This window comes from Anguilla anguilla, chromosome 7 (genome assembly GCF_013347855.1).
Source record: "Anguilla anguilla isolate fAngAng1 chromosome 7, fAngAng1.pri, whole genome shotgun sequence".
Lineage (NCBI taxonomy): Eukaryota > Metazoa > Chordata > Actinopteri > Anguilliformes > Anguillidae > Anguilla > Anguilla anguilla.
Genome location: NC_049207.1, coordinates 13855852 through 13883078, shown reverse-complemented (window position 1 = coordinate 13883078; position 27227 = coordinate 13855852). Strand labels below are relative to the sequence as shown.

The 27227-nt window shown below is 41.9% G+C and overlaps 1 protein-coding gene across 2 annotated transcripts in view; it reads right to left on the bottom strand.

The window, feature by feature from the left end:
* Positions 1–27227, bottom strand: part of LOC118231107 (copine-8) — a 77257-nt gene that overhangs the window by 43946 nt on the left and 6084 nt on the right. For both annotated transcript variants that reach the window (XM_035424593.1, XM_035424592.1), the window contains exons 2-5: positions 12189–12229; positions 6835–6881; positions 6387–6490; positions 4438–4477 (exon numbers count right to left, since the gene is read on the bottom strand). In XM_035424593.1, the coding sequence (XP_035280484.1) occupies positions 4438–4477; positions 6387–6490; positions 6835–6881; positions 12189–12229 (232 nt within the window). The remainder of the gene's footprint in view (positions 1–4437; positions 4478–6386; positions 6491–6834; positions 6882–12188; positions 12230–27227) is intronic.

The window sequence follows — 27227 nt, the reverse complement described above, 5'->3', positions numbered from 1 at the left end:
TAAAGAGGGAAAATTAATATCCTGGAGCCAGCCAGGCTGGGGTCAATGACACTAATTTTAGGAGACCTTTTTGCAATCACCAGCTGTGGTATAATGATCTGAACTCCTTACCTAACGTTTTAATTTCTTTGCTAGTGAAGGCCACCTGTCAAAATTCATTGATATTAAAATAACTGTTGGCATTTCTGATTTACATATTCATCCTCAACAGATATAATTCCATCCACATGGCATCAAGTTACTGCTGATTTATGCTAGGGCTAGGGCTCTGTTTTATTGGTTAACCAAAGGTAACAAACATGCAAAAAGCAAAAGTATATGAGTATATACCTTTAAGGGGGTAATAAGCATTAATCACCTTTTTTTTTAGTTCTAAAGCCAAGTAACCTGTCTCCATAAATCACATAAGCTCTAAAAAGCTAAAATGTGATTAAGCTGCAACACCACATTTTGTGCAAAAAAACAGCCATGCATTGCCACCTAAAGGTGAAAAGTTTAAGATGGGTTTCACCTGGAACCCAGCAATCACCTGTGACAAACAAATAGGTGAAAACCTGTTTCTACTTAAGCAAGTCAAAGCTGCATCTCCACTCCACTTGATTGATGGGCAAGCATTCTGTATTTAAATTAATCTAATACAACTGTACAAATTAGCTTGCTCATTTCAAACCACCTGTGATTGAGTTGTGACAGCCTGGACACTGATTAATTCTCTTTAGATTAGCTTAGCTAGAAATCCTTTTTAGACTGTCCTGTTATTCCATTTTCTATTTCCGATTGTAATGTTAGTCTTTTCTAATTATAATACTTTTCTATTTTAGTTTTTTTTTTTTCAATTGCAGCAACTAGCATACGTCTAGCTATTTTCTGATTTTAGCTGAGATATCTAGAATGGGTTTTCCCTGTTGCATCCGTTGCTGTCAGAGCACCACCAAGCTACTCACAAAATGACATTGTTAAGTTTAAGTGCCCATTGTTAAGAGCCCAACACCGCAAACACAGCTGGTGCCTGACTGACCAGAGGGGGCGCTACTGTGCGATGCTGATGATGGGAATTAAGTGAACCCTCCCTCCCGGGAGCAAACTGCAGCTAATTGCATCAGCGTTCAATTTTGAACTATGGGGTGCATGCTGCATAAAGAGCTATTGCTGGGCACGTCACAGGAATATCTGAGATCACTTAGTGATAATTTTATTAATCTTACTTTTTCAAATGGTTGGTAATGCTGAGTTTCATTCTATTCATCAGTATTCACAGAGGTATGCCACCTCAAGAGCCACGCACTGAATAACAGATGATTCACTAATATCATTTTCCAGCCTGAGTGGATGAACATATCTTTTCAATGAGTCACTATTCTACACAGAAGGAGCTGCACTTTTGTACAGAGCTTGTAAAAGAGAGACGGTGGCATTTGGGTTTTTGCATATTTGATCGTGGGAACAATTTAATACTCAACAATCAGACAGATTTGAATGTGAATTTTAGGGGAGGGATATGCGGCAGTGGATTCTCCATTACCTACAGCAGCAGCAGAACGACAGACAGACAGACAGACACATGCTGGACACACACCTCCTACAGCCACGCCGCAGCGAGCAAAGCACTGTTTATGTACGCCTACGTGACAGTGACATTAATCCAATTTCATGAGTAGGAGGGTGACAAAGGCTTGCGATTATTATTAGCGTCTAGACCGCGAAAACATCAACGCTGCAAACCGGAGTTGGGAAAACAAAAGAGGCTGCACGGGCTGGAGGAACGGAACCGCAACACGATGCGAACGGCAGAGGTAAAAAACCGGTTCAGGGCTGCTCTACGGCCAATTCCATATCCGCATTTACATATTCGCACAAACAGCGGCGCTTCCATCCTGTTTTCCCCTAGAATTACTCAGACGAGTAAAAGACCTCTGCCACAGCTGGAAATGTCACATTCAGTAAAGTGCTGAAGCTGAATATGGATTCAGTCCCAGACTTTCTTTTTTTAACTCAATGGGAGAAACACTGTTAAAGGGACTCCCGCTTTTCTGCAGATTCTTTGGGGAAACAGCCCCAGGAGGATGGTCCCGTGTGACAAGATGAGTGTGCAACTCCCATTTCATCATCCTCCTTACAATAACAGCAACAAAGCGCAAACATAAAGTGTGGTTTCAAGCCAGAATTTCGCTGGATTAATATCCGTAAGACAAGTTGACGTGTTGTGAGCACATTATCAAGCCTACTGGGCCGATAACATGCTTGGCAGCAGTGCTACAGTGTCGCTGGGGGAAAGAAAGCTGCTCAGAGAACCTGTGTTGTTTTTACACTGTCTCCATCTCCCTTCTGTCCTCCTGCTCTCAGTGAAAATTAACAAAGTGACAAGATCTCCTTTTAGCGCACAAAGATACACGATGCTCTCCTTTTAACAGGCAAGCAAAGCAAACCAGATGTTCATTTCATTGCAAAGACACTCTTTTGAACAGAAATTAGATGACATCTCTTCTTAATATAGACTAAATGATTATCTGCTTTGTATATACAACAAAGATACCCCCTTCTCACACACAAAAGCAAAATAATAACATTTATTATTTTACAGACAAAAGACATGCCCCCCAAACCAGTGCACATGTAGCACATAAATGTAAAAATACAAACGCACATGGAACACGCATGCACAGTTGCACACACAAACACCAAAGAGCGTGTTCAGGCGTTCATTCTATAATGTACAGTGTGGTGCTGCCTTATGTACACTGTTAAATAGCCTGCATTTCTGCATTTGTGGCCAGGCCAATCTCCTTGAACCCACCCAACCAATCGGGAAAATTCACTGAATAAGGAAAATTTCCATTGCATAAAAAATATGAGCGGGTTTTGCACAGTAGTCAAACATCCCACGGCCCCACAGAATGAGGACACGGAAAAAACAGTGAATGAAAATAAATGAGTCGAGTAAAAGGTCACATCTGTTAGCCACCAAAAGAACATAAATGTCATCAGCCTTTGTTCGCTTTTAATTTTCAATAAGCCACAGCACCTCATAGCTCAATGCAACAAGCAATTATCCCACAAAACGAGACGAAACAAATGACTTGGACTCCAGGTGGACGGACGTTTTTTTACCCACTTAAGGACAATTTGCTGTGACAGGGGTATACCACAGAACAAACACAATGGCCACAGGACACAGCATGAAGCGCTCAAGTGTTTCTAGCTAACAGAGTGTAAATTGAGTAGCTATAATTCATCGCAGCCACACCGGACGTCTCACATCTGACACACTCGCTAACGCCATTGATTCCGAAGATGTGGAAAACACATCAGATTCAATCCATATTTCAGCATTTAAATACAAAAAAAAGGAGTTCACGTGGAAAAACCTCATAGTTGTAATAATGCGCTCAATGCCAGCGAGCACTAAAATGAGCAGACTGCGCGTGCCACTTGTGAGTTTTTCTCTTCCCTTCCTGCTTCCACTGCAGACTGCTGACTTGGTGATTTGGAGATACGATTCCAGTGCTCTCTGCTGGATATGCATCTAAGTCTTCTGAATTAATCTTTTCTAATCTCGTATATCGGAGGTATTCAGTCAGGGCAGGTGGGGATTAAGCAGAAGGGCATGCCAAAGATGAGCCTCGAGGAGTTCGGCGAGTAGCATGCTGACAGCACTGACTTAAACACAATGCACTTTCAATCACAGTCATTTGTAGGCTCTCCTTTATCTAGCTAATTATGGAGGCAGGAAAAGGAATTGGAAATTGATAGTGACAGAGCAGAAGAGGCAATAGACAGAGAGGCAAGCCAGAGGAAGTGGTATTCTGGATTGAATGGGAATCAATGTGACTTTTTCAAACATTGTCATAAATAGCCTATTTTATTCACAAACTAAACAACTCGTATTTTCTGGTATAATAGAAATTGTAATGCCTAGGTGGTCTAAAACAAAGTAGCGGTTTATGACACTACCCCAGTCTACATGGTGCTTCCTTCTGCACATTTATGAAGCATATTTGGCATTTGTTCCAGAAATAATTTTGCCTGATTGAGAATAACTTTTTCTCATGCTGTTACAGTTTCACAACAAATAGCATAGGTAGCTGTATGTTCTGCTGAATATTCATATAAGTACTCAAATATTAACATTGATAGGCTACTACAAATGTCATTAAGTTTATCAGTGGTCTACATTTTGCTAAATGTCATTAAGTTTATCAGTGGTCTACATTTTGCTAAATGTCATTAAGTTTATCAGTGGTCTACATTTTGCTAATCCATACCTATTAAGGGGCCAAGAAGATGACCCTAATGATTCCAGCATCGTAAAATGGTGGTATATGGACAGCCTGACCAACAGAGGGTGCTACACATGGAAATCCAATTGCAATTCTAAAACAATCCAACTAGTGACCAACACAGAGATCAGGCATGAGAAAAGAGACAAAAGGAACTCACATGTTTTGATAGGTTGGCACTCTTTGAGTCAACATCATACCTGTAGAAGGAGGAAGACAGAAAAATCAGTCAACTAGATTGAAAACAGGCCTGCGTCACATGTTCCCCTAAGCCAGGAATGAAAAACACTGAGACACATACTCATAGAACAGCCTTTTATGTAGTATACACTTCTACAGTTTCTGTGTTATGAAAGATGTGAAATCGGGACATTTACAGTCAAGGGAATGGTGCTTATGGGACATTCCACTTGATGTTTATGTAATATCTCCCATCGCCAACATGCAGGAATAAAATCAAATGGCTCTTTATGCCAGTAGCAAAAGCACAAAGGGAAACCGCACAGGGGCTCACTCAAACACAAACATACAGCAACACACACACTAAATCAAATCATAAGGAACAATGCCAGGAAGCCCACCATTCTCTACACCGTTCTGAGAGATGCTGTCAACTCCAAGAAAACTCTGGAAACTAGGGCAAGCTTTTTATGTATTTCCTATATTTATCAAGTGCCTCATTAACACAGAAAGCAGCTCCATATTATTTTCATTTGTTTTTCATAGAGATCAGCACTAAGCAAGTCCTGGAGTGCCAGAGATGTTTCTGGTTTCGGCTCCATCACTACTTACTTGTATTATGTGCTAATTATTACATTTAATGAATGTAGGTGACCATGTGCTGAACATTTCACCCATCCAGCCTCAGACTCTTAACCCATCAAACTGTTGTGATCAAGCTCAGATTTGACAAAAACCAGGAACTGCAAAAACTCTACTCCAGGACCAGGACTGCCTACCCCTGACCTACATATCTGTGTCTGACATTTAGCAACACCTTTGTGTATTCTAGAGAGATAGATAGAGAGAGAGGGAGAGAGAGAGTGTGAGGGGGGATATCTCAGCCTGCGATGAGGGTACAGCTTAGACTTCACATGCCGTGACGTTTGCCCACTCACAGAACTGGGCCTAGGGGCAGGCAGCTAGCCAGCCAAAGCCACTCACACTCCTCACTACTGGCCAACGTTAAGGCCTCTGTGGCTATTTATAGCTCATAATGTAGTCCTGCGAATCTGCCATCCTTTGCCCGCAATAAAAATATAAACGATAAACAGAGGACTGTGTGGCTGCAGGTAGAGCACATGCCGCTGTTTGCTGAGACCTCAAATATATTGCATCTATTCAACCATGAAAAACACTTGGCTCCCTCATGCTGTTACCTTGCATGAATACAAAGGGATTGTGGCTTTGCCTTAGCAAAAATCCACAGTAAGAAACCATAGAAAATGTGTCATTTTAAAATGAAAAAAAAAGCTGCTGGGTATTCAATTTTGTTATCATCGTCTTTAAATCATAACTCCTGTGTTCCTGTACCGACAGTATCAGATTTTTCATTTATTCATGCCTCAAATTGACTTTTCTGTTTCAAACATTAAAAAAACCTTTCAATCTGGCTTTCCCTTAGGACGTGTCTTAAAGCTGTACACTTCAAAATGGATTTACTTTTTGACAAGCTTATTGTGTTTTTGATTTAGCCAATATTTAATCTAGGTTTTATTAGCTTTTACATGTGATAACAATTATCTTCACCCGCTGCTCTGAATATAATGTCTGAAATTACAAAAAAACAGATAATATTATTAATATTATTTCTGCACTTTGATTTATTGATTGATTGATCCATTGATTCCATGCCTCTTTGGAGATGGGTCTCAGCGTTTTGTACCCGTTTGACCATGTGGCCCTTCTCACGTCTGACGGTGTCCACTTGAAAAGCCAGACGCAGATACACACACACGCAGAATGCAAACACATGCACATGCACAGCCAAACACGCCTAGCCAAGCTGCCACATGCTAACACAAGACACAACTACAAAGCAGACAACCATACACTTACTTGTGTACCTTATACATAAATCACACACACATACACGCATATTTTACTTACAGATCAAAACGAAGGTTCTGTCTCTCTTCAAAGAAATAGTCCAGGATGAATTTGCGCACAAATTCTGGGTTTAGGGTGTTGTCAATGACTTCTGTTCTCCCAAACTAAGAGGAAAGAGGATGGGGGTACATTTCATTTCAACCCAGGTTAATCATAGTTTAGAATTTGTATAACAATAACTGATGACCATAAAGCCATTAAACAGCAAATAGATTTTTTTTAAATGCAGTAGGACAAAATGCAATGATGTATGCAAAGCAATATCTTATATATTTAGAATATATAATTCTTACATTACCAGGGAAGGAAATTCATTAAAAAGGAGGGAATTGCATGCAAAATATTTGGCTGTAAAATGGGATTTTGCACACAGTTCTAATAGATGTGTTTGTTGGACATGACAGGAACGAAGCAATTTTAGCATAACTCAACAACACATCACACTCACCTCTCTCCATTCTTTGTTGCCGATGCCTTGTGTATACAGCACACAAACTGTGGAAAACACAAGAGAGACACATTAACTGCATAAACATTTAATTCATGATAACTTACACAGAAGTTCTATCCAGTTTGAATTACAGTGAAACTACTTCCCCGTTATTGTTTTTTAAAAAAGAAGTCTCCAGACTTTCCATAAGAGAACACTTGGCTTCTCCCTTTGTGGTTAGACAGACCCCTGAATTTGACATTCTTCATGGTAATTCACAGGCACAACATCAAAAACAAAATCGCCACACATAGATAAAATAATGCATGCATATTATTTCCAGTATGATCATCCATGCTCCATCATTGCTGAAAGCAGAGCCTCTGGGATATGCAGGAAGTCTTCAAACTACATGTTAGAGCAAATGTTAGCTCTGCGTTAAAGAAAGCCCATTATCACATTCCACATGAATATTAATCACCGAAAACCACAGCGGAGCAGAATGTAAGATGTACTAACGACACTTCAGGTGAACGTCATATCTCAGCTGACCTGCAAAAAAGCATAACTTGTGTATGTGTGATAATAGTGGTGGTGCGGCAGGAATTATAGCACGATCATGTGTGGCAAATGTGATGTTTGTCACACATAAGCATGCTATAATTATGTGTGACAAATGTGTTTTTCACAGAAGCGAGTGTGCTCATGTTTAACAGAAGTGGTTGGGTGACAAGAGTGATGGTTTATGTGACAGAGGTGTTGACGTAGTGATGTATGACAGATATGGTGGTATAATGTGTGTGATACACGTGATGGTGTGATGTGTGACAGAAATGGTGGTGTGATGTGTGTTAAAGATATACTGGTTTGATGTGTGTTATAGAAGTAATGGTGTGATGCCTGTGATATACATGGTGATGTGATGAGTGTTACAGAAGTGATAAGACCTATGTGATACATATGAGTGGTGTGTGACAGACATGATAATGTAGGGTACTGTATGTGATAGAAGTGATGGTGAGATATGTGCCATTGATATGACGATGTGATCAACATTATTAACAAACCCCTGCACACATACAGCTTGTGCACACACACAGACAATACGCGTATTCTCTCACTCCAGGTCACACTGATACCATTGGCCAAAGCTCTTGAGTGTCGTCATCCTCATCACTGAAAAATGGTGACTTCTAAAATGAACTGCAGCAGTTTTATGGTGGTGATATGCTGTTATGGAGCTTGTCTCAGTGCCTATTGAAGCAGGTCAATGCCGAGAGACTTGAGAGGTAGTGTCAGCATTAGGAAGGCCCGGACTCAGCATAAGAGCCTCTTGCCCTCAGTAATCATTCTACAAAGTGCTGAGGTCTCTTAAATGCCACCACTGTGCCAGGGGTCCAGGTTTATTTAAGGGGATATAAATCAGGTATGTCCCTCTCTCTTCCTCTTCACTCAGGTGGGTAATAAGGAATCTTTTCTTTGAACTCTCTGTTCCTTTCTTTCACTTTCTCTCTCAATTTTTTGCCATCCCCGTCTCTCCTTTTCTTTTTCATGGTTTAAAAGACCCTAGTATTTAAGGCTACAGAGTAGCCAGAGTCCATTACAACATGACATTACATTACATTACAAACACCCATAAGATACTCTTATCCAGAGCGGCAAACAGAAGTGGAGAACATCAGTGTAAATCTCAAGAATACAAAAAGCCCAAGCCTTTTAGAAAAAGAAAATGACAAAAAAGAAAGAAAAAAAAAACAGGAAAAGAAATAAGTGAAGAAAATATAATTTAAAAAAATAAAAAGTTCAAAATGGTATTCCTACTATATCAAATGTTTATATTCTCTCTCTCCCTCTCATTACCCGTAAGTCTCATTTACCCATAATTCTCACGCAGTACTTAATCACAGGCAGTTATCATAACCACAGCAGCTTTAATGAGGTTGAGACATTTCCTCCATTTGATTCATGTTAATGCCAATCAACAGCATAGACAAGGCTCATGGGGATGTACAAATCAGTCTTGAGATAGTGATCCCTGACATATGATTGAAGTCAAACCATCGGCTAATGATCCGTGAAAGGGGCGTGTGTCCACCGGTCCATTCACATTCCAGCCACACACAGGCTACTGCTGAGAACGCATGGAACAGCGCACATCTATCTAAAGTGAGAAAGAGTCCACCATTGTGAAGACAGAGTATGCAGATTTTTCTCTTTTTTTAAATACATAAATAAACTGAACACATGCAGACAGTCATGCAAGTATACTGTAATACAGGAATAGCAAGAGATGCAGACAAGCAGACAATAGCAGGCCTGAAAGGAGAAAAATAGAAATGAAACTGGCATTCCACTGGCAGAAAAACACAACTGAACCCTCCGTAAAAGAACAGCAAAGCAAAGCACAGTTGCTGATTGATTTCACAATGACAAGTGATTAATGCGTATCTGAATACTGATCGCGCTGTGAGACTATACTGAGTGGAATGCTACTTCCTAGGAGATACACTGTCTCTTGAAAGACTTGAAAGTCTCCTTGGTATTCGGAAAAGCAAGCAGCCAAGGCAAGTGAATCTAGTAGGCTTGAATACATGCAGGGTAAGAACACAGAGGTGTTACAACTGAGGGATGGATGAAAATGGAAATCGCACATGTAAGAGTAAGAGTAAGACGAGGAATCAAATAGATTTTACACATTTCTCATGAGGAAATACCAGCGTAACAGGTGAGCCAATGTCTGTGAATCTGGAGAGTGGAGAAGAAGGCCCTTACATAGTTTTAATGAAAGGGGTTTTTTCAGACAACAGGGCAATGTTCCTGCTCTCAAACTCATGCCAAAAGAGGCAATTTACTGCTGTCCCATAACTAGTTTCTGGCTTTCTATTTTCTCGCTCTCTACCTCTCTTTGGTTCTCAGTCTCCAGCTCTCTATCTCTTACTCTATCTTTCTTTCATATAAACATGCATACACCTACGCAGACTCACAAACAAGTGCACACATACATACAGGCACACATGCACACACAGATATAGGCACACAGGCATACAGATATATACAGGTGCATGCATATACACACACACACGCACACACACACACACACACTATGGTGGAGCAGGGGAGGGATTACTCCCAGTGGTTAGGAGCACAAGGACTAGCATCAAAGACTTAGGCCCCTGGCAATTCTTGTTTGCTGTCATTTAGTGAAGCAGCGGACCCCTCACATGTCATGTGACTGCGGACGGGTGTCAACAAGCGAGAGATGAGATGCGTGTTATTAACAGACCCCAGCGAAAGGAAGGGAACAGCACCCCACAGAAAAGCCCTGTGCACTCTCTCTTTCCTGGCACCTCAGGGCCACAGAAGGAAGGATGGCAGCACTGCCACAGAAAGAAAGGGAATTGAAGATCAAAGGAAGAAAATGTATTTTTACATGTAGCATGAGTCAAAATGAACTACATCATTTTCCTTTTTCTTCCTTTTCCAAGTTTATACCCGTAGAAATAGCCGTGAGGTCATGCACCAACTAACGTCCCCTTTTTTCCGCAATTACTTGACATTATTATTACTTTTATTACTTGAATTACAGTTAGAGGGTATGATCTTTGAGCTAACTTAATTTAAATAAAGAAATGTAAATCAAATTGTTTATGGTTACATGTACACTATATTGCTTAAAAACAACTGCACTATTCAGCAATTAATCAAAACCAGGGAAACTAATTCTATCATGATGGGAGAAACACACTGTAGAAACAGCGTTTAACTTTTATTACTCCACCTTCCAGTTGGTAATTACAAAAAACGCCACCTACTGTATCTTTCTATACCTGAATCCTGGCTGCATAGGAATTTCTATTAGTCATATTGTGCTGCAGGCTAACTTCAAAATAGCCCTGTGTAAAAATAGACAAAGGGAAAATTTACCATGGCTGATAAGTGCATATGTAATTTAAATGTGTGCAAGTGTCATTCTCAGCCCTTATTATGGTGTTTAGCATTAGTTCAGGCAAGGGCTTCAAATAACATGTTTGCAGACCCCTGCTAGGAATATAATGAATGATTGAACCATTGATTTTATTACTGATGGCTAAGTTAGTACACATGCAGTGCCCCGGCCAAGCATACATGAAACACAGGTATGAACCCCTTAAATCCAAGGCAGCTATGGTGTTCAGCGTTCCCCGCTGTCTATGCTATTTCCATAGCTGAGAAAAGCCCTGTAAAGCTCAGGCTTCATCCTGAGACCTGCACCTGGATGCAGTCTGACATCATTAATTCACCAATAAGGAACCCAATCTCCAGTCAAGCAGGTACCGGCTCCCCGGGAGAGAGCTAGAGGTTTGCCTGAGCAAACAGGATTTACTGCAAGACTCCAAAAATAAGAGAGACAGGGAGACCAGAGCACATCTGCACAGAACTGTACCTGTAGAATAGGTGCTGATAATGTAATAACCCAGAAGAAACAAGGGATATTAAAGAAAGGAAGCATTAGGGGCTGTTTCAGCTTTTTCTATTATTTTCTCCTCCCTTCTGTAACCTATTTTTGGAAACACCTTAATCATTTTTTACGGCTGCGCGCGAATGTCACGAAGAAAAATAAACGTGTGAATGTGTGGGGATGCTGGTGAGATCACGTGTCGTGTGACAGGATTCCCGAAATGGAAATGCCATCCACAACTTTTGTGCTCATTTCCCTCCTCCCCTCTGAGGCACTGATCCCCCATTGATGCACAGTTATTGGGCAGATCAGTGGCTTTTCCCAAACTCCTGATCTTGGATCAGTGTTTCTGTGAACTGCAGGGACAGAGAGGTTTGGGTGAGCCATCTGTTTGGGTTAAAGAGGGTGTTTGGGAAAACTAGCAGGTGAGGACATGACAGGTGGCTGTGCCAAAGGTGGATGGAGAGAGAAATGACAGGAGGGGTTGTTTTGGTGAGGGGCCAGTGGTGTCAAACTCATGCCATGGAGGGCCGTGTGTATGCAGGTTTTCATTCCAACCAATTAATGCTGCCTTAATTGAGTCCAATTACTCATTCAGCCATATGCGTTTAACTGCATTGAAGCACAGAATATAAGAAAATTTTTATTTAGACAATGCGGGTCACCATAGACGTCGGGTCACCATTGTGCACAAACCTGCATCCCTAATTCAGCAAATAATTTAACTAATTATATAATCAAGATCTGAGGCTGGAATGAAAACCTGCATACACACGGCCCTCCATGGCACGAGTTTGACACCACTGATTTAGAGGGCTAAACCTTATAAATGAGGAAAGCCAATGTGTCTTCCAATTCAAAAAAATCACACAAAATGCAGCACTAAAAACATATAACATGTTGGCACATTGCAATGAAATTTAAAATGTCTTACTTGGATCAGATTTAGAAAAGGTATCCCTGTCCAGCAGATTTCTGTAAGACAAAGGGAAAAGAACATGCAGAGTGTGAATTCGTTATTTTCATATATTCATGCCACAGTAAAAAAAATGTATCTATCTATACAGGCATAAAATGTAAAAGTCTTCGCAAGTAATACATCTTCATAAGCATGACAAGAAACATTCACAAATTGACAACCATATTGCTTTCTGCTATTAGTGATGACATGATATATCAAAATCATGACATGGCATTGATTGTGATACAGAGGTTACCATTAAAAGATTGCAATACTGTGACAAACGATTGCATGCAGACAGATACTTCATGCACATTCCTAGAACTAAATTTAAAATATGTACTGATTGATCAACAATGTCCAAATTATAGAATTCAAAGCACACTCTTTCTCTCTACCAGTTATGGTATCATTTTACCACGAAGTAGGTGCTTATTAGTGTGGAATATCCAGTCGGGACAACTGATCAATGTTTTGTCATCTCCATAATTCTGACCATGATAAAAGTGATAGAAAATGAAAATATGTTCCTTCCAGTCAACTACAGCAGCACCAGTCGAACCGTCGAGCTAATCTTTCTGGCTCGATTCACACAAAGGAATTTTAATAAATCTGGCAAAGAGAATAAAATAGAACCGAGCATGTTAGCAAAAAAGCAGCTACAGTATGAAAGCAGTTTTTACTTACCTTCATTCTAATGTTCAAAATTCTAAATTAAATGCATAGTTGGTGATGGCCATAACAAAAGAAATTGTGTTAGCGCTGAAAATGATAACCCTTTCACAAGTCAAAATTAATGACATATGTTGACTAAAACCATGCCAGAGGCTTTAAGCTTACTCCAACAGAGAGCTGTGTGATTCATACAAAAGCCACGTCTGTAGCACATTGCTCTTTAGCCAATTATCGACCATTCTGTGACATTAAAACTGAAATATATTTAGTTTCATGCGCAGAGCAGCATCAACTGACTCATACAATTTCTAATAAAAATATCTTAAGCCACATGTTGATGTGTTTTGTGATCTGTTCTCTTAGAGCAACAGTAGGTAGGATGGATAAGTAAGATGATCGTGATCCTTGGGTACAATTATCTATCATCTCATGCCTTTGTGCTATTGTGATATAGTGAATGTCCCATTAAATATGTAACAACAATGACGACAATACTGCATGTATGCTACACTGTAGGCCATTTGTCATAAAGTATAACACTTTCTATTAGTTGCTTTAAAATCACAACACTATGCTAATGATGGAATTATAAAGGTCTTTCGAAGTGTTATCTGTTTAGCAAGGTCATTTATAGAACACCTCCTCAGAAATACAGGTGAGAAACATATTTAACATCAGAAAATGAACATCTGTTTTACACTGTGATTGCATGACAAATGCGTTTGCAAATGAGGCAGAGTGGAAGTACGTCTTTACATCCAATCTGTTAGCTCACTCGCCTTCCTGGCCATCCGAGACACCTCTCTTTTAGAGAGCATTTAATTCCGTCTGTCAGTGAGACGTGTGTGTGACACACAAACACACACACACACACACACACATACGTATATGCAAATATGTATGCACACACATACACACACACACACACACATGCACACATACGTATATGCAAATATGTATGCACACACATACACACACACACACACACACACGCACACAAATCTAAAACGTGACAGTTTCGTCGGGCAATTTTCTGCAGTCCATCATCCAGATCTGCGAGCTTCATTAATTCATTAACACAATAACCGTCCGCTGGAGCATGAAATTCCCTGCAAATGAGGCTTTGCTTTCCTGAGAACACGACATGGCTGCCCGGAGAAGTCCCCGTCTGAGCGAGGAGCAGCCCTGGGGAAAGTCTGGGCGATCTGGAGGAGGTCTGTGACCCCCTCGTCCTGGAGCACAACTAAGGAAAGAGGCCGAGGTTCTGCTCCTTCGGTGGGAATTCCCCGTCACTGACATCTGACATGAGCGTTTCTCATACGGAGCAGGAGGGGATTTGAGCTTTCCTTTGCTCTAAAAAGCACTCAGTGCAATCCCATGAAACATTCAGTCCGAATGTGAATTATTCAGCTCCAGCAGAGGAGTGAATGAGACATTGCTGTCGTGAATGTTTGCTGGAACGAGAGCTGCCCACCCTGTGCGGTGAGCCCGCGCGACAGTAAACACCCAGGTGTGGGTGGGCTGACAGGCTGCCATTAGAGCCCGTCCTCCATGAATTAGACCCCGTGTAAATCTGTGTCAGTTAGCCGCTAAAATCTGACATTAATTACAATGCGATAGACCGGGACTTCCAAAATGACTGGCACTGTTGATAAAGACAGTCGAGAAAGGATGTGTAAAATAAACGCCACATGTAATGAGGTACATTGTGTATTACATCTACATGTAGAAATGCCTACATATAAATGAGGAAGTCCTCCTCATGAAAATAACACACACAGCAGACAAGATAACAGCCTATGCTACAAATCACTGAGCTACATCTGAGAACAGAAACACTGATTAATGGCTGAACTACTAACAAACTCCAGAGCAAATAAATACTCTGCCTTTACAGCTTTTCAAGGGCTAATACAGGGACACATGACAAAATGGGATTTAGTAGTGAGACACAGCAAGCAAATGCTAACAATGAGAATCGGCTTTTTAAAAGAGCACAGCTTAATTCACCATCGTCATACTCTCAAAAACCATCCAGAAAACATGAGGTTGGGGTTGAGGGGTATAAACAAAAAAATTCAGGGAAATCCACTGTCAATCTGTTTCCAGTATTCCAATTCAACTCACCCTGTCTGTTACCCAGTACCTCACTGGTGGGGAGGGGACCAAAGGCAGGCAGATTTGGGTATTTGGGTTACACAGGGTCACACAGAACCTTCAATGGGAGCACTGTAGTCGAGTCGCTTTGGAAAGTTGACATCAGGTCTATTTTGCACTCACACACCCATGCGTCAGCAACCACTGGAAAGCTGCCCCACCCAAACAACCAGGGGTTTCAGAAGGGCCCTCTGCAGCACCGTCCTCAAAAAACAACCCTGCCGCAAACATGCTGTGTAAAAAATACTGCAGCGGGGGCACGAGCTTGAGCAAGTAGACTTACTTTTGAGCAAAGCGGCGAAGCTCAGCCGTAAAGAGGCCCCTCACTGTGCCGCCCAGAGACTTCTAAATCATGCGCAGCAAAGCAGCTCAAGCACCGAGGCTCAGCTAAAATTCCACAGGAATCTACACGAATGACGGCAAAGCACAGAGTGGCACAGCCTTCGCAAGAATGTAGTGTTCGGTTTTTTTTGTGTTTTTTTTTTTTTTTGCGGAAAAATCCTTAAACTGACATGACACATACAGTGTATTTTCCACAAAGGTCACATCAGAGATATAAAAATAACAAAAGGATAGGACATGAATACCTGTTAACTTGGTATTTTTAAACAGATTTCACTGAAATACTGTGTATGAACTTCCCATTCTACCTACAGGCCTGCTCAAAGGCCAATTCTATTTTCAAATACAGGGGCGAATTAAAACACAGGACCATAACATTTTCAAACAGCACTTACATAGCAGCAGTCCAGCACTAGGATGAGACACCACAAAGACTTTAAACAATGCATTTTTGGATTACAATAAATGTTAAAGGCAATAAAAATCACAATACATTGTGTCAATCCCTTTCAAGTATTTTTGAAAAAATAATCCTGGACCACGATTGTATCGCCCATTGGTAGAAAACCGACCGCTGTCAATTCCCTATCCTGCTGAAAGCACAGAGAATAATCTCTGATCCTGAGAGTCCAAAGCACAAGGCTGGGCTTCAAAGATGCAAAGAGACGGATAAGGAGAAAGACGTAAATGCAAACTCTTCTCCTTTACCATGCCAAAATCTTGATTTTACATTTCCCTAATAAACCATTTATGATCTTTTTTTGAGGCTGGCAATGTTCCTTTCCAAAAGCACATGCCGTGCCACATGATTTATTCAGACAACAGAACAGACATATTTTGTACACTAAGTGAAATGGAATGTACTGCGTGAATGAGGAAAACAAAATCCGCTTTTACGGATGACAAGTTCTTCAATATCGCTTTAAAACACTCAGCAATATTCACTCACTGATCGCTGGTCATGTAGGCCTACATAGATCAGCAACATAGTTTAATTGTGTGACATTACGATATTTACTTTGTTAACATGTTTCTTATTACATAAGTGTAACTGTGGCTATTTACTGAAGAAATTCAGGCTAACGTTTAAATCTACTTTGTACTGACACAAGATCAGCTCCTCACCCACTAAGCCACGCCCCCAAGTTAAATACATCACAGATCAGGGCACTCATTTGCCCACTCCCACGTCTGCACGATAAGGTGCCCTGTGCCCGAGTGTGGTCTGGGACAGTTCTTATGGAGCTGACATCATGACTCTTTCGGCCGATGACTTCCCTGCCCTGCCATCTATGAGCAGCTGTCTAAATCTCCCAGCTTTGAGAGCATCGATCCGCCAATCTGATATTTCATACACTGCAGTGCCCCGCAGAAACAGGGTCGTAGACGTCGCCCTTATCACCCAAATCCCAGGGATTGCCCCGGCTTTCGCTAACAGCCATTTCATGGTTTCGTGAGTGTGCCGGTGCAAGCATGTTATGTAACAAACTAGCCTCCCCAAATCTTCTCTCAGCCTCAGTTCACAGGGAAACCTGGCACTCCAGATTAGGGAAGGCACAGAGTCCCCCATGAGGAAATGTCTTAAATGTTTACTGTGCACTCACAGTGCGTCACACTCTCTGGCCAAGTCCGTCTGAATGTGGAGGTCTTCCACCTGAGGAGATAAGGTGGATGAGTCAGGCACTGGCCTTTCTGGTGTGCAAAAACAGAAGGCAAAAACATCCCATGGAAGACCTTCCAATGAGCACGTCAACCAAGAATAATGATGAGGACGGATCTCCACAGCATTTCTGTACTGCAGATTCCCAGGCAGAATTTGAGTAAAGAAAGCACGATGATACCAGATCTCTTTGGCATTCTGCCTCTGGCCTCATTAGGCAAAACACAAACACACACCGCTTACACCTCTGAGGTTACATCAGTTTGAGAGTTGTTACTCAAAACCAATCACAAAGCTGAAATTTGAGAGTTTGAGAGTTCTCCACAGAAACCTTTGATTAGCAGTTCCAAACGAACTATCTAATATTCCCCATTGTCTACCATCCTCGATGTCATCCTGGAAGCATTTCAGCTGTCTGTCTGCCATGCTTTCTGAGGCTCAGGTTGCTATTTAAAACACTAATGAATTAATAACATTAGCACTGCTCCCTCCTTCATAATCATACCTTTCGGGAAATTGAATATCCTGAAAATACATTGAAATTAAATATATTATCAGGATAACAATTCAAAATATATAGGCAAATATAGCAAAGCATAGATATTTATATAGTCCTACTTACATGTACAGTATATATAGTAGTTCTATATTTCTATAGTTCTATGTGTGTGCATATGTGTGTGTATCTATCTATCTATCTGTCTATCTATACTCATCTCAATCTCAATGAATGTGTGATCAATGAAATGGCTTTCTACACATTTCAGAAAGCCTTACAGTTTTCTACTGTTTTTCCTTTCTTTCTCTTCCCACTTTTAATGCGTCTGATGTCCCTTTCATTTTCGCACTTCTTCTCTTGGCCTCATTGCATCGCAAACTATGATTGCACATTCATTCAATTCCACAGACACAGCCTGACGAGGGAACTAAAAGATGGCGGAGAAGGGGAAGCGAACGCGCGCTCGGGCCCGGGCTCAGCGAGCGGCCGCTTGCGGAGACGTCACGCTCACACGCCGCGCGCTGTTAACACAATGTCACAGCATTAAGGCGCACTCAATGGGGAAGGGTATTGTGCTTTTAACGCCGTCGGGTCGATTCCCCGTACTCAAAATGGATCGGGAGGGGAATTGATTCGTCGAGCTCTCCGCGGGGCACAAAGGCACGGAACGCGGCTGGAGATCAGGGCAATGAAGACGCGGAGGCTTTTAATTACACTGTGCTTTTAGTGGCCCGCCCACGAGACACATGCCAATCACACTGACAGAGACACGCAGGGAGGCATGTCTGATGTGACCTTTCCCACAACAAATAGCGCGGAAGAGGTCCAGAGAGTTTGCCGGAGGACAGGAGGAGCATGATATTTATCCATCTGCTGGGCCGCATGTTCATCAGCCACGCGTGGAACCCCCGATAACATTCACAGCGCGATGCGTGTTGACGGCAGGCAAAGAAAACGCGGTGGGGCAATTATTCCTGTGGAAATCTCTTAATCTTTCAAAAAGAGGGGCTTGCCATGGAAGAGGATAAACAAGAACCCTAAGGCAAAGGACAAATCAAAGCCACGGCTGGATAGTCCATTCACAGAATCACACACACACCGATAAAGTAGGCAATGTGACAGAAGAAGAGAGGCTGAATGAGCAGCTGAATTAAGATGATGACCACTTCAGGATGAACCTTCCAAACACAAAATATAGGGTGGAGGGATGTAAAAAGACAGATGGTTGAGAAGCACCTTCATCTCCAGCTCTTCCTGTACTGATAAGAACTGCTGGGATCTAATTAGTGTTAATGGCTTTTAAAGCTTCATTCATGTGCAACGCTGCGTTGTGCCTCCGGGGGCAGCGATGTGCCTGCCACTCAAAGTGCCTCCAGTCATCGGCCCCAGCAGGGCCCAACCATTACAGCAACAGTTGCCTTGACAACCACCAGCCAATGGGACTAGGTGATAGCAGCCGTTTTGATGGACGTTTGTTCTTTCGCCCGACCGAATACACTGGAATGGCATTAAAATGAAACCTTCTTCATGAGCCCACAGTATCCCCTCTCCTTTAGCACTCTCAGTTTCAACAAGCCAGGCTTACGTGATTATTCTTCCTGTGGTGTTCATTTAAACATTGTGCCAACTATAGCTTCAGGTAAATAAGTTAATGGCAAAAAGAGCTCAGCCGCTCGATACTCGCGGAGGTGCTAATCTAGACATCCTTCACAGCATCGTGGTCCTCGGGCAGTGGCTAAACTAGCTGTCCTTCATCACAGCGTGGAACAAATGATTTTTCATCAGAGGGGCGGAGAGACTGGAGCACCACAGGCAGAGAGAAGGCATTCACTAATTAGGTGTTCAAAGCTATGCAGCAGAATTATCCTCGGTTATTTATGTCCCAGAGTCGTGGACCTGAGAGTCAGGGAAAGCTGCAGAGAGAGAGAGGGGGTTTGGAAAGGGGGGGAGCAGGGAGTGAGGTGCAAAGAGAGGAGGAGTTAGGAGAGGATGAGGTGGGGTCTGAGGTTTGGGCGGGAGGGTCCAAAGAGGAGGGGGTAGGGGGCAAGGTGCAGGGAGGGGAGGGGACACACAGACCTTCCCATTCTCCTCTCTACCCTAAAAAAGGGGGGTGAGGCTGTTGCCAGATTGTGCGAGATCCCAGAAGGCCCTTTTTGGTCTGTGTTTTTTCCTGTACCATGACCTGGATAATGTCCCCGCAGAGACTGTACCTCACTGAACCATATTCAGGTCCTGCGGAAGCAGGCTGTCTGCACTCCATCTCTAAGTGCACACTGAGGGTGACACAGAAATTGGGCTCCCTGTTGTAAAATATTAAATTGGAATATGTTGCACTCTGCACACATCTTACACATACAGGGTGTAAGAATTTGTGGAAAAGCCCAGCACATTATTATAACAATGTATTTTTGGAACTCGTAAATGTGATTAAGCTTTAACACAAATTAAGCGTTGTCAAATACATGCAGTCACACAAGCACACACTCACATAACCAAACACTACGGGTGTGATTTATAAACAATTAACCGCTAAACATCAACAAAAATGCTTTTAGGAAAATCTCAAAACAATTAAGGAAATTTTTTTAAGGTGCCAACATTATCAAAATAATTGGCAACCATTTTCTTTAACGGTGTCCTATTCTCACTGTGATTACCATAGGCTCGTGTTTAAAAGTATTAGTGCTAATCTGGCGTCGGTGTTGACAAACGAGTGCGGCTCTGATACCTACATGGGAAAAATGTTCCTTGAACAGCTCTCAAGTGATAACATTCGTATCTGCTTGTGCATGTGGTGAAAAAAATTTTTTAATGCAAAAGAGTTGTGTATATCACTTTGGAGTGTCTGCTAAATGCCCGTACAGTATTGTAACTCAAATTGACAAAATGTTTTGTAAAGAACAGAAAGAGAAAAGTGCTGTTTAGTCTCACTTTGAGCAGATTTCAGAAAATAAAGTCAAATTAAACTTTGCGACTCCACGCTCCATCAGCACTGGAATGATGGAAAATCATATAAGACATAAATACTCAAAAGTGACTGTGAGTGAGCCCGATCGCATTCTCAGCAAACATCAACGAGAGCTTCCATTTTGAAAAGGTGCGACAAAACGACTCAAGAAAACTTGACTAGCGGTGTTCCTGTTCTCATTAAAGGAGAGCTTTTTTTTTCTTTGTTGTTACATACTAATTTAATATTTTGCCTATTTTTTTCATTTGTAGAATATATATACATCTTCATTAGATTCATTAAACCCAACACCTTGTTGCTGTTGTATCCTCTCAGCACATTTGAAATTGTCTGCTTTGTACTACCCATCATATAACAGTTTTCTCTGATTCGCACTTATATAGGCTACAGTATTTGCTTTGTCTGTTCTGTGGCTGCTTTGGTAACGTCGTATTTAAAAGCACATTTTGGCCATAGCTTGGGTAGCGCATTGGTTTAAATTGAAATGTGGCAGACCTCCCCCAACCTTGTTGTTTTAACGTGTAAATGCATTTTTTTCCACCGTGAAACCATTTAGCACTTTCCCGAGTTTTCTCAGGCCCATCCCTACCACACACACACAGACACACACGCACACACACTCACACACACATACTCTCATAGACACAATCCCCAGTGGAGATTCAGCTGCTCTGGTAGTTCCACACAGAAGATTGTCCTAATTTGTCCTGACAATGGGGCAGTGCTGTATTTGCTGCAGCATGCAAATGCAAACACACACATAAATATGCATAATACACACTCTGTAATACACACAACCGTGCACACACACATTCTCTCTACATATGTGTGCACAAATGCACACACACACACACACACACACACACATTTTCTAACATACACATGCACAGATACACATGCACAGCACGCACGCACACGCACATACACACGCACACACACACACACAGCGTACACAGGAAACAGCCCGGCGCTCTCTCACACGCAGTCCCCAGGAGTGATGTACACAAATCTCTGCCCGTTAGCACCAGGCACAGTGGTGCACTCGCACGAAGCGAGCCCCCCGTCACAAAGGCACAGCGTCCCACTGTTCCTGTGATCTGACACGGTGTGAAAGGCAGCAGAAGCGGCTTCTCTGTGCGGAGCGACAGAAGCCTGCGCTCTCGCTGTGGCACCGAGGCCTTCCTTCCGAGGGACTCCGCTGCCGTCCTGGGCGCGGCACCCGCGCGCATTGGCACAGAGCCCCAGACGGGGAGGGGAACCTGGGTGGAGTGGTGCAGACAACAAAGAGCCCGCTGTCCCTCCCTGACAGGCGGCACATTAGAGTGTGCCACACTGACAACTGATTTCCTCTGGGTGTGTGTGCGAGCATGTATACAGTACATACACATGTGCACACATGCACGTGCATTTGTATGTGTGAGTGTGTGTGTGTGTGTGTGTGTGCAGGGCCATCTTAAGGATGGAGTGGGGCTTAGGGGGCTCACAGGGCCAAAATTGAGTAATACCGTCAGTTAGCACAGTAGTTAGCTAATTAGCCACCAACTAGCTAATGTTCTAGGTTGTTCATTGTGGCCCATGATGCTTTGTGTTTGTCTAAGATTGTGTCCTAGCTGTGAATGGAGTTGTATGTCAGGAGGATGACCCTAGTGTTGGCAGATTTAAAATCTGTCAGGACTGGACAACATGCATTTAATCATAAACAAAGCCGGGAGCTGTCAGACGGTGAGCTGTCAGATCAGGGAATCACTGACACACAAATTCAACTACCGGTTTCTCCCGTCAATTACTCAGACTGGACATTAAATTGTCCGGTCAGGACAACAAACTGGACATGTAAACAAAAATGTGAAAAACTGACATTCCAGGGTGAAAACTGGGTGTCTGGCAACCCTAGATGGCCCTCGGGCATTCTTCCCTGTTTGTAAAGCTCGTCTGAGGCCAAATAGTTCTGTCTGCTGTACAAAGTCCCTGTTTCCGCATGAGTGCTATTGAAAATCCTCCTGGTCTCTGTCTCTAGTGCATCGCTGCAACAGGAGTTACGCAGCAACTAAGCAGCAAATTGTTCACAAAATGTGAATGGAGTTACATTGCTTTTTTTGGGGCCAAGTGGTGCAGGGCCCCACACAGGGCCTAGGGCGGTCACCTCGGTGGCACCCCCGTTGAGTGTGTCCTTACATCACAATCGCTACAATAGTAAACTGCCTGTCACTTCTGTTTGGGAAATACGGTTTTGGAACAGACCGCATTATCAAGTTTCTGGGCAGACAAAAAGTCGTGGGCAGGGTGAGCACCGCTGATGCAATGACAGGTGGAAGTCATTATTCAACACAATGTCTTGTGGACCTTGAAAAGTTGAAAAATGACAAAACCAAACATCCAGGTGTCACAGCATTTTATTATTTTCCCTGGGCAACCATTGCTGTGCTCAATGCATGAATGTCACATGTAGGGCCAGGCTTTGCTTATGCTATGAACGCATCTGAGTCTGAATGGTTCATACAGAACATAGATTAGTTCATTTATTTATAACTTCAATTTTAAAACTAGCTACGAGCACCCTAACGAGATTGTGTTCCATGTGTCCATAACAGTAGCACATACATACATAGAGCTTTGAACTAAACCCACCTCCTTTCAGACAAACTAAGCATAAAGCCACAAGGCCATCATAGGCACGTCTCATTCTTGTCAGAAAATCTAAACTTGTTATTAATTAAATGACATTTCCTTCTTGGACCTGGGTTTGGCGGCTCTCTGAATATTTAATCATATCAATCGTAAAACTTTATGAAGGACATCCAGCCTTCCGGTAAACTTCATCAAACCAAGCCTACACTCACTCCTTTCTTTTCAAACATTGAGAGGATTGCTTCTACAGTAACACAACGCCACACATCTGCTGCGTTGCCATGGCATGTATGCAGACAACATGCCCACATCAATCTCAGTACAAATGAAGTGTAATCCTGGCAGGCAGGCAGGCTCACAAATAGCAGCACAGACCCTCATACATGCACAGTCATACACACATGCAAACACACACACATACAAACATACACACACACATTACATATACACACGTGCACACACATATTACATACACACATACAAACGTACACACACACACTTGCACACACACAAACCTCTGAATGACAATACTCAGAGGCCCACAATTCTCACAAGCTTCCCTTATATGGACTGATGCCTCCAAAGGTTTTATGAATTGGATGTGATTGTGCTTGATCCTGAGATTCATACTGTGAGCCTCTGTTCTGCTGCACTCACACTGTCTTGACTAGGTCTCACTTGGAGGTTTTAAATCAAAGTAAGATAAATGTTCATATACACTCAACTGTTCAAACTGCATGAGGCATAAGAAAACAGACGATGGGGGAATTCCATTTCTGTGGGGCTACCCTGCTGATTATTGACTGGCATTACCTGAATATTAACATACATACAGTAAGGACTAAGGACTTTCAAGTTCGCAGATTTATGCAAATATTCAGAAGTGCATGCATATGCATAAACACATTCACACAAGATCCCACATGTGCACACTCAGACATACACACACATTAGCAGCGGGTACTCATGGGAGATAAACAGACGTGGATATTTGCTTCTACAGCAGTCTGTCAGCCAGAATCTCCTCATCAAACATGACCTCATTCTCCACACATCCTATATATAAATCTCACTCATTACACTGACCAGAGGATTAGCTTAATCGTCACTTTTTCCTATCAGTCACAACCATACCTGTCCATTTCATTATGCACTGATCTGTTTATAGACAACACATTAAACTACACACCGATCCATGTAAAAATAGCAGGGATAAAATATGAGTCTTCAGACCAAGCGAATGCTAAATAAACAGGCTAAATAAATGTAAGAATGAAATGCTACTGCACTTGAACTGATTTGGCTTCCATAAAGAGGAAAACATGAGAAAATATTGATGGAAGATAGGAACAATATTGATGGAAGATGAAAATGTAAACTTGAGGGTTACCGAAGTTATCCAACTGTGGTAGTTAAAAGAGAAAATCAATACCTGAATCAGCCTCAAAGGCAAATGCAGTCAGTCAGCCTGTGGATTAAAGCTCATCAATAACAGTGTTGCAGATACTGGGGCATCAATATGGTTATCATTACTGATAGATTCATAAGCTAATAGGGCTTTACAGCCATCCTCTGATAGTAGCCAGGGGTTTCATTAAGAAAGGTCTGCCCTCCAAATATGGCAGCAATAAAGCTACACATCCATCCATATGAGAGTAGGATACATGCACCATTACCCTTAAGGAGCCACCATTTTATCCAGTGGTACCCCTTGCACAGTACTCAACTATGCATTTTAATCGCTATATGTCTATGTCAAGTAAAGGGCACATGATATACTTTGAAGAGATTCAGGGGAACTGGATCTTGAGAGGCTTCAGAAACATGCTGGATAGCAGTGCTGTGAAGTCCCTAGAAGCCTGCAGGTTTGATTCCTGAATTTTATTTATTATCATTTACAGTATCAACCTTTGTTTTATACTGGGTAGGTTGACTGAGCAGTGAGCACGCATGTTCTTTTACAGCAATGCCCTGTTAATGCACCCACCAAGTAGCCTAACCAGAATGTCTCACACGTGCTCGGGGAGAACATGCAAACTCAACACAGAAAGGCCCCGGCCAGGATACAAAAGAAATGTCATTACAATGTAATTGCACTCCACAGTAATATACAAAATCAGAATCTCTTCAGTAAATATCCAGCTCTAAAAAAACCCCAGCTGGGGGGGTTCATATAGGACCTAATCGCTGCAACTACTAGTGTACAACTGACTGTAACAGAAACATGGCATCCATTTAAAGACTGTTCAGAACAAAATACATGTCAGAAATATGTTATTTAGTTAATGCATCTTTAACTGTTACCATTGTATGTGTCCCTTTACTGTAACATAAAAAACAACAGTACCACACATAATGATGAGAACAGGTCATTCAGCTCGTGGTCTGACAACAGCATTGCATAACCTTAAAATGACCACCTTGCACAGTATTATCGGTGTCATCTTGGTGTCCACTGATAATAGCTTACAGTTCACTTATTAGCATCAGCCAGATGGCATAATTATGGGTAATATGATGGGCCGACGTGATGACAAAAAATAGATGATCCAGAGAGCAACAAATTTGATGCGCTGATGTTGCTGTAAATTAAGTAAATGCGTCATGCCCAAAAAGTAGCCTAGCCACAGTCACCTGACCGCTTTTTGTATTTTTAAACTTTATTTAAACAGGGAGAAAGCAGGGCGGGCACAGATAGAGAAAGGATCACGAATCAGAAGGTGCCATGACAGGGGGATTCAAACACCCAACCGCACACTTTTTTCCAGTCATCTAGTATTTGTCCGCTTTTTAAAAACTGTATGAAAATACATGTTAATACTTTATAAACATCTCATGTCTTGTAAAGATCTCAAAAAAGTAACTGTTTCAGGTATCTGCAGTACAAGTTAAGTATGAAGCAAAGCTTCCTTATTCTTAATGCGCATAAAGGAACATACACATCCATGAAGAAAGTGTGAAGCCATGGCAACATAATGTAAATATACATAGTTTCCGCCACAGTGCAAGAATCAATCTGAAGCAGTAGCTAAGCCTAATGAGCCAAGGTGAGCTACCTTCTAACAAGCAAGTGAATAATATTTTCAAGTTAGCTCATTAGATCACTAGCTGGCCAGGCTTGTGTTCAGATAGCAGGTATAGATACATTTGAAGTGTTAAATTAGTCATACAGCAAGTAAAACAGCATTCTAGACAGTTATCAATGAATCTTTCAAGCTAAATCGTAAAGCAATTTGCACTGGTCTTCAGAAGCTAGTTGCTAATTGGATCAGTGTCAAAACAAATGTAAATTAACTTTAATATACTACCATATACAATTTGAACTAGCTTGTCTGATGCACAAAATCATAACCAATCTCTTTGGATAAATTTTTCATCTTTTCAAAAATGAATTTATTCACTGGAGTCAACTTATTGGACTGTGGCAAGCTCAATACCCTGACATGCTGACGAAAAGCCTCCGCTCTAGAGGAGAATCCTACAGTTATGATTTTGACACAGGATGGCAGCATGTTACTGTCTCTCTTGTCAGCACCCCCCCCCCCCTTCTGAAAAAGCCTCAACGATCACAGCGCAGCACAAAACGCAGAGCGTTGTCATGGGTTACCCAACCTTTGGCACCAATAAACCAGCAGGCAACTGCAGTGATGTCACACCTTGCCTTTCAAATCTCTCTGCATGTGCATCTCATACAAATGATTTCGGCGTAGACTGACGTTCTTCTTCTTTTATTCTCTCCTTTCTAGCGAGTGCTCTTTGTGATTTCTGTTGAAGTGTATTGACCTGGTACTCAGCAGGCATGCATTTGGGCTCAATATGTCCAGACACTTTTTTCTGATTTTGGAGGGCCTTAAGGTCAACTATATAGGTAAACCAGTATTTCAATCCCACAGGATTCCAACTCACAATTCAAGTCTTCCATTTTAAATAATTGAAATAATAATAATATAATATAAATAATTTAGAATTTAATTTTGTGTTTAAAACATTTTAAAATGTCTCACTCTTCCCCTCTGCGTCAGCTCAGCCAGGGACGAGCAGCTTTCCATTTCAGAGGAAACCTTCACATTTAGTCAACCAGAA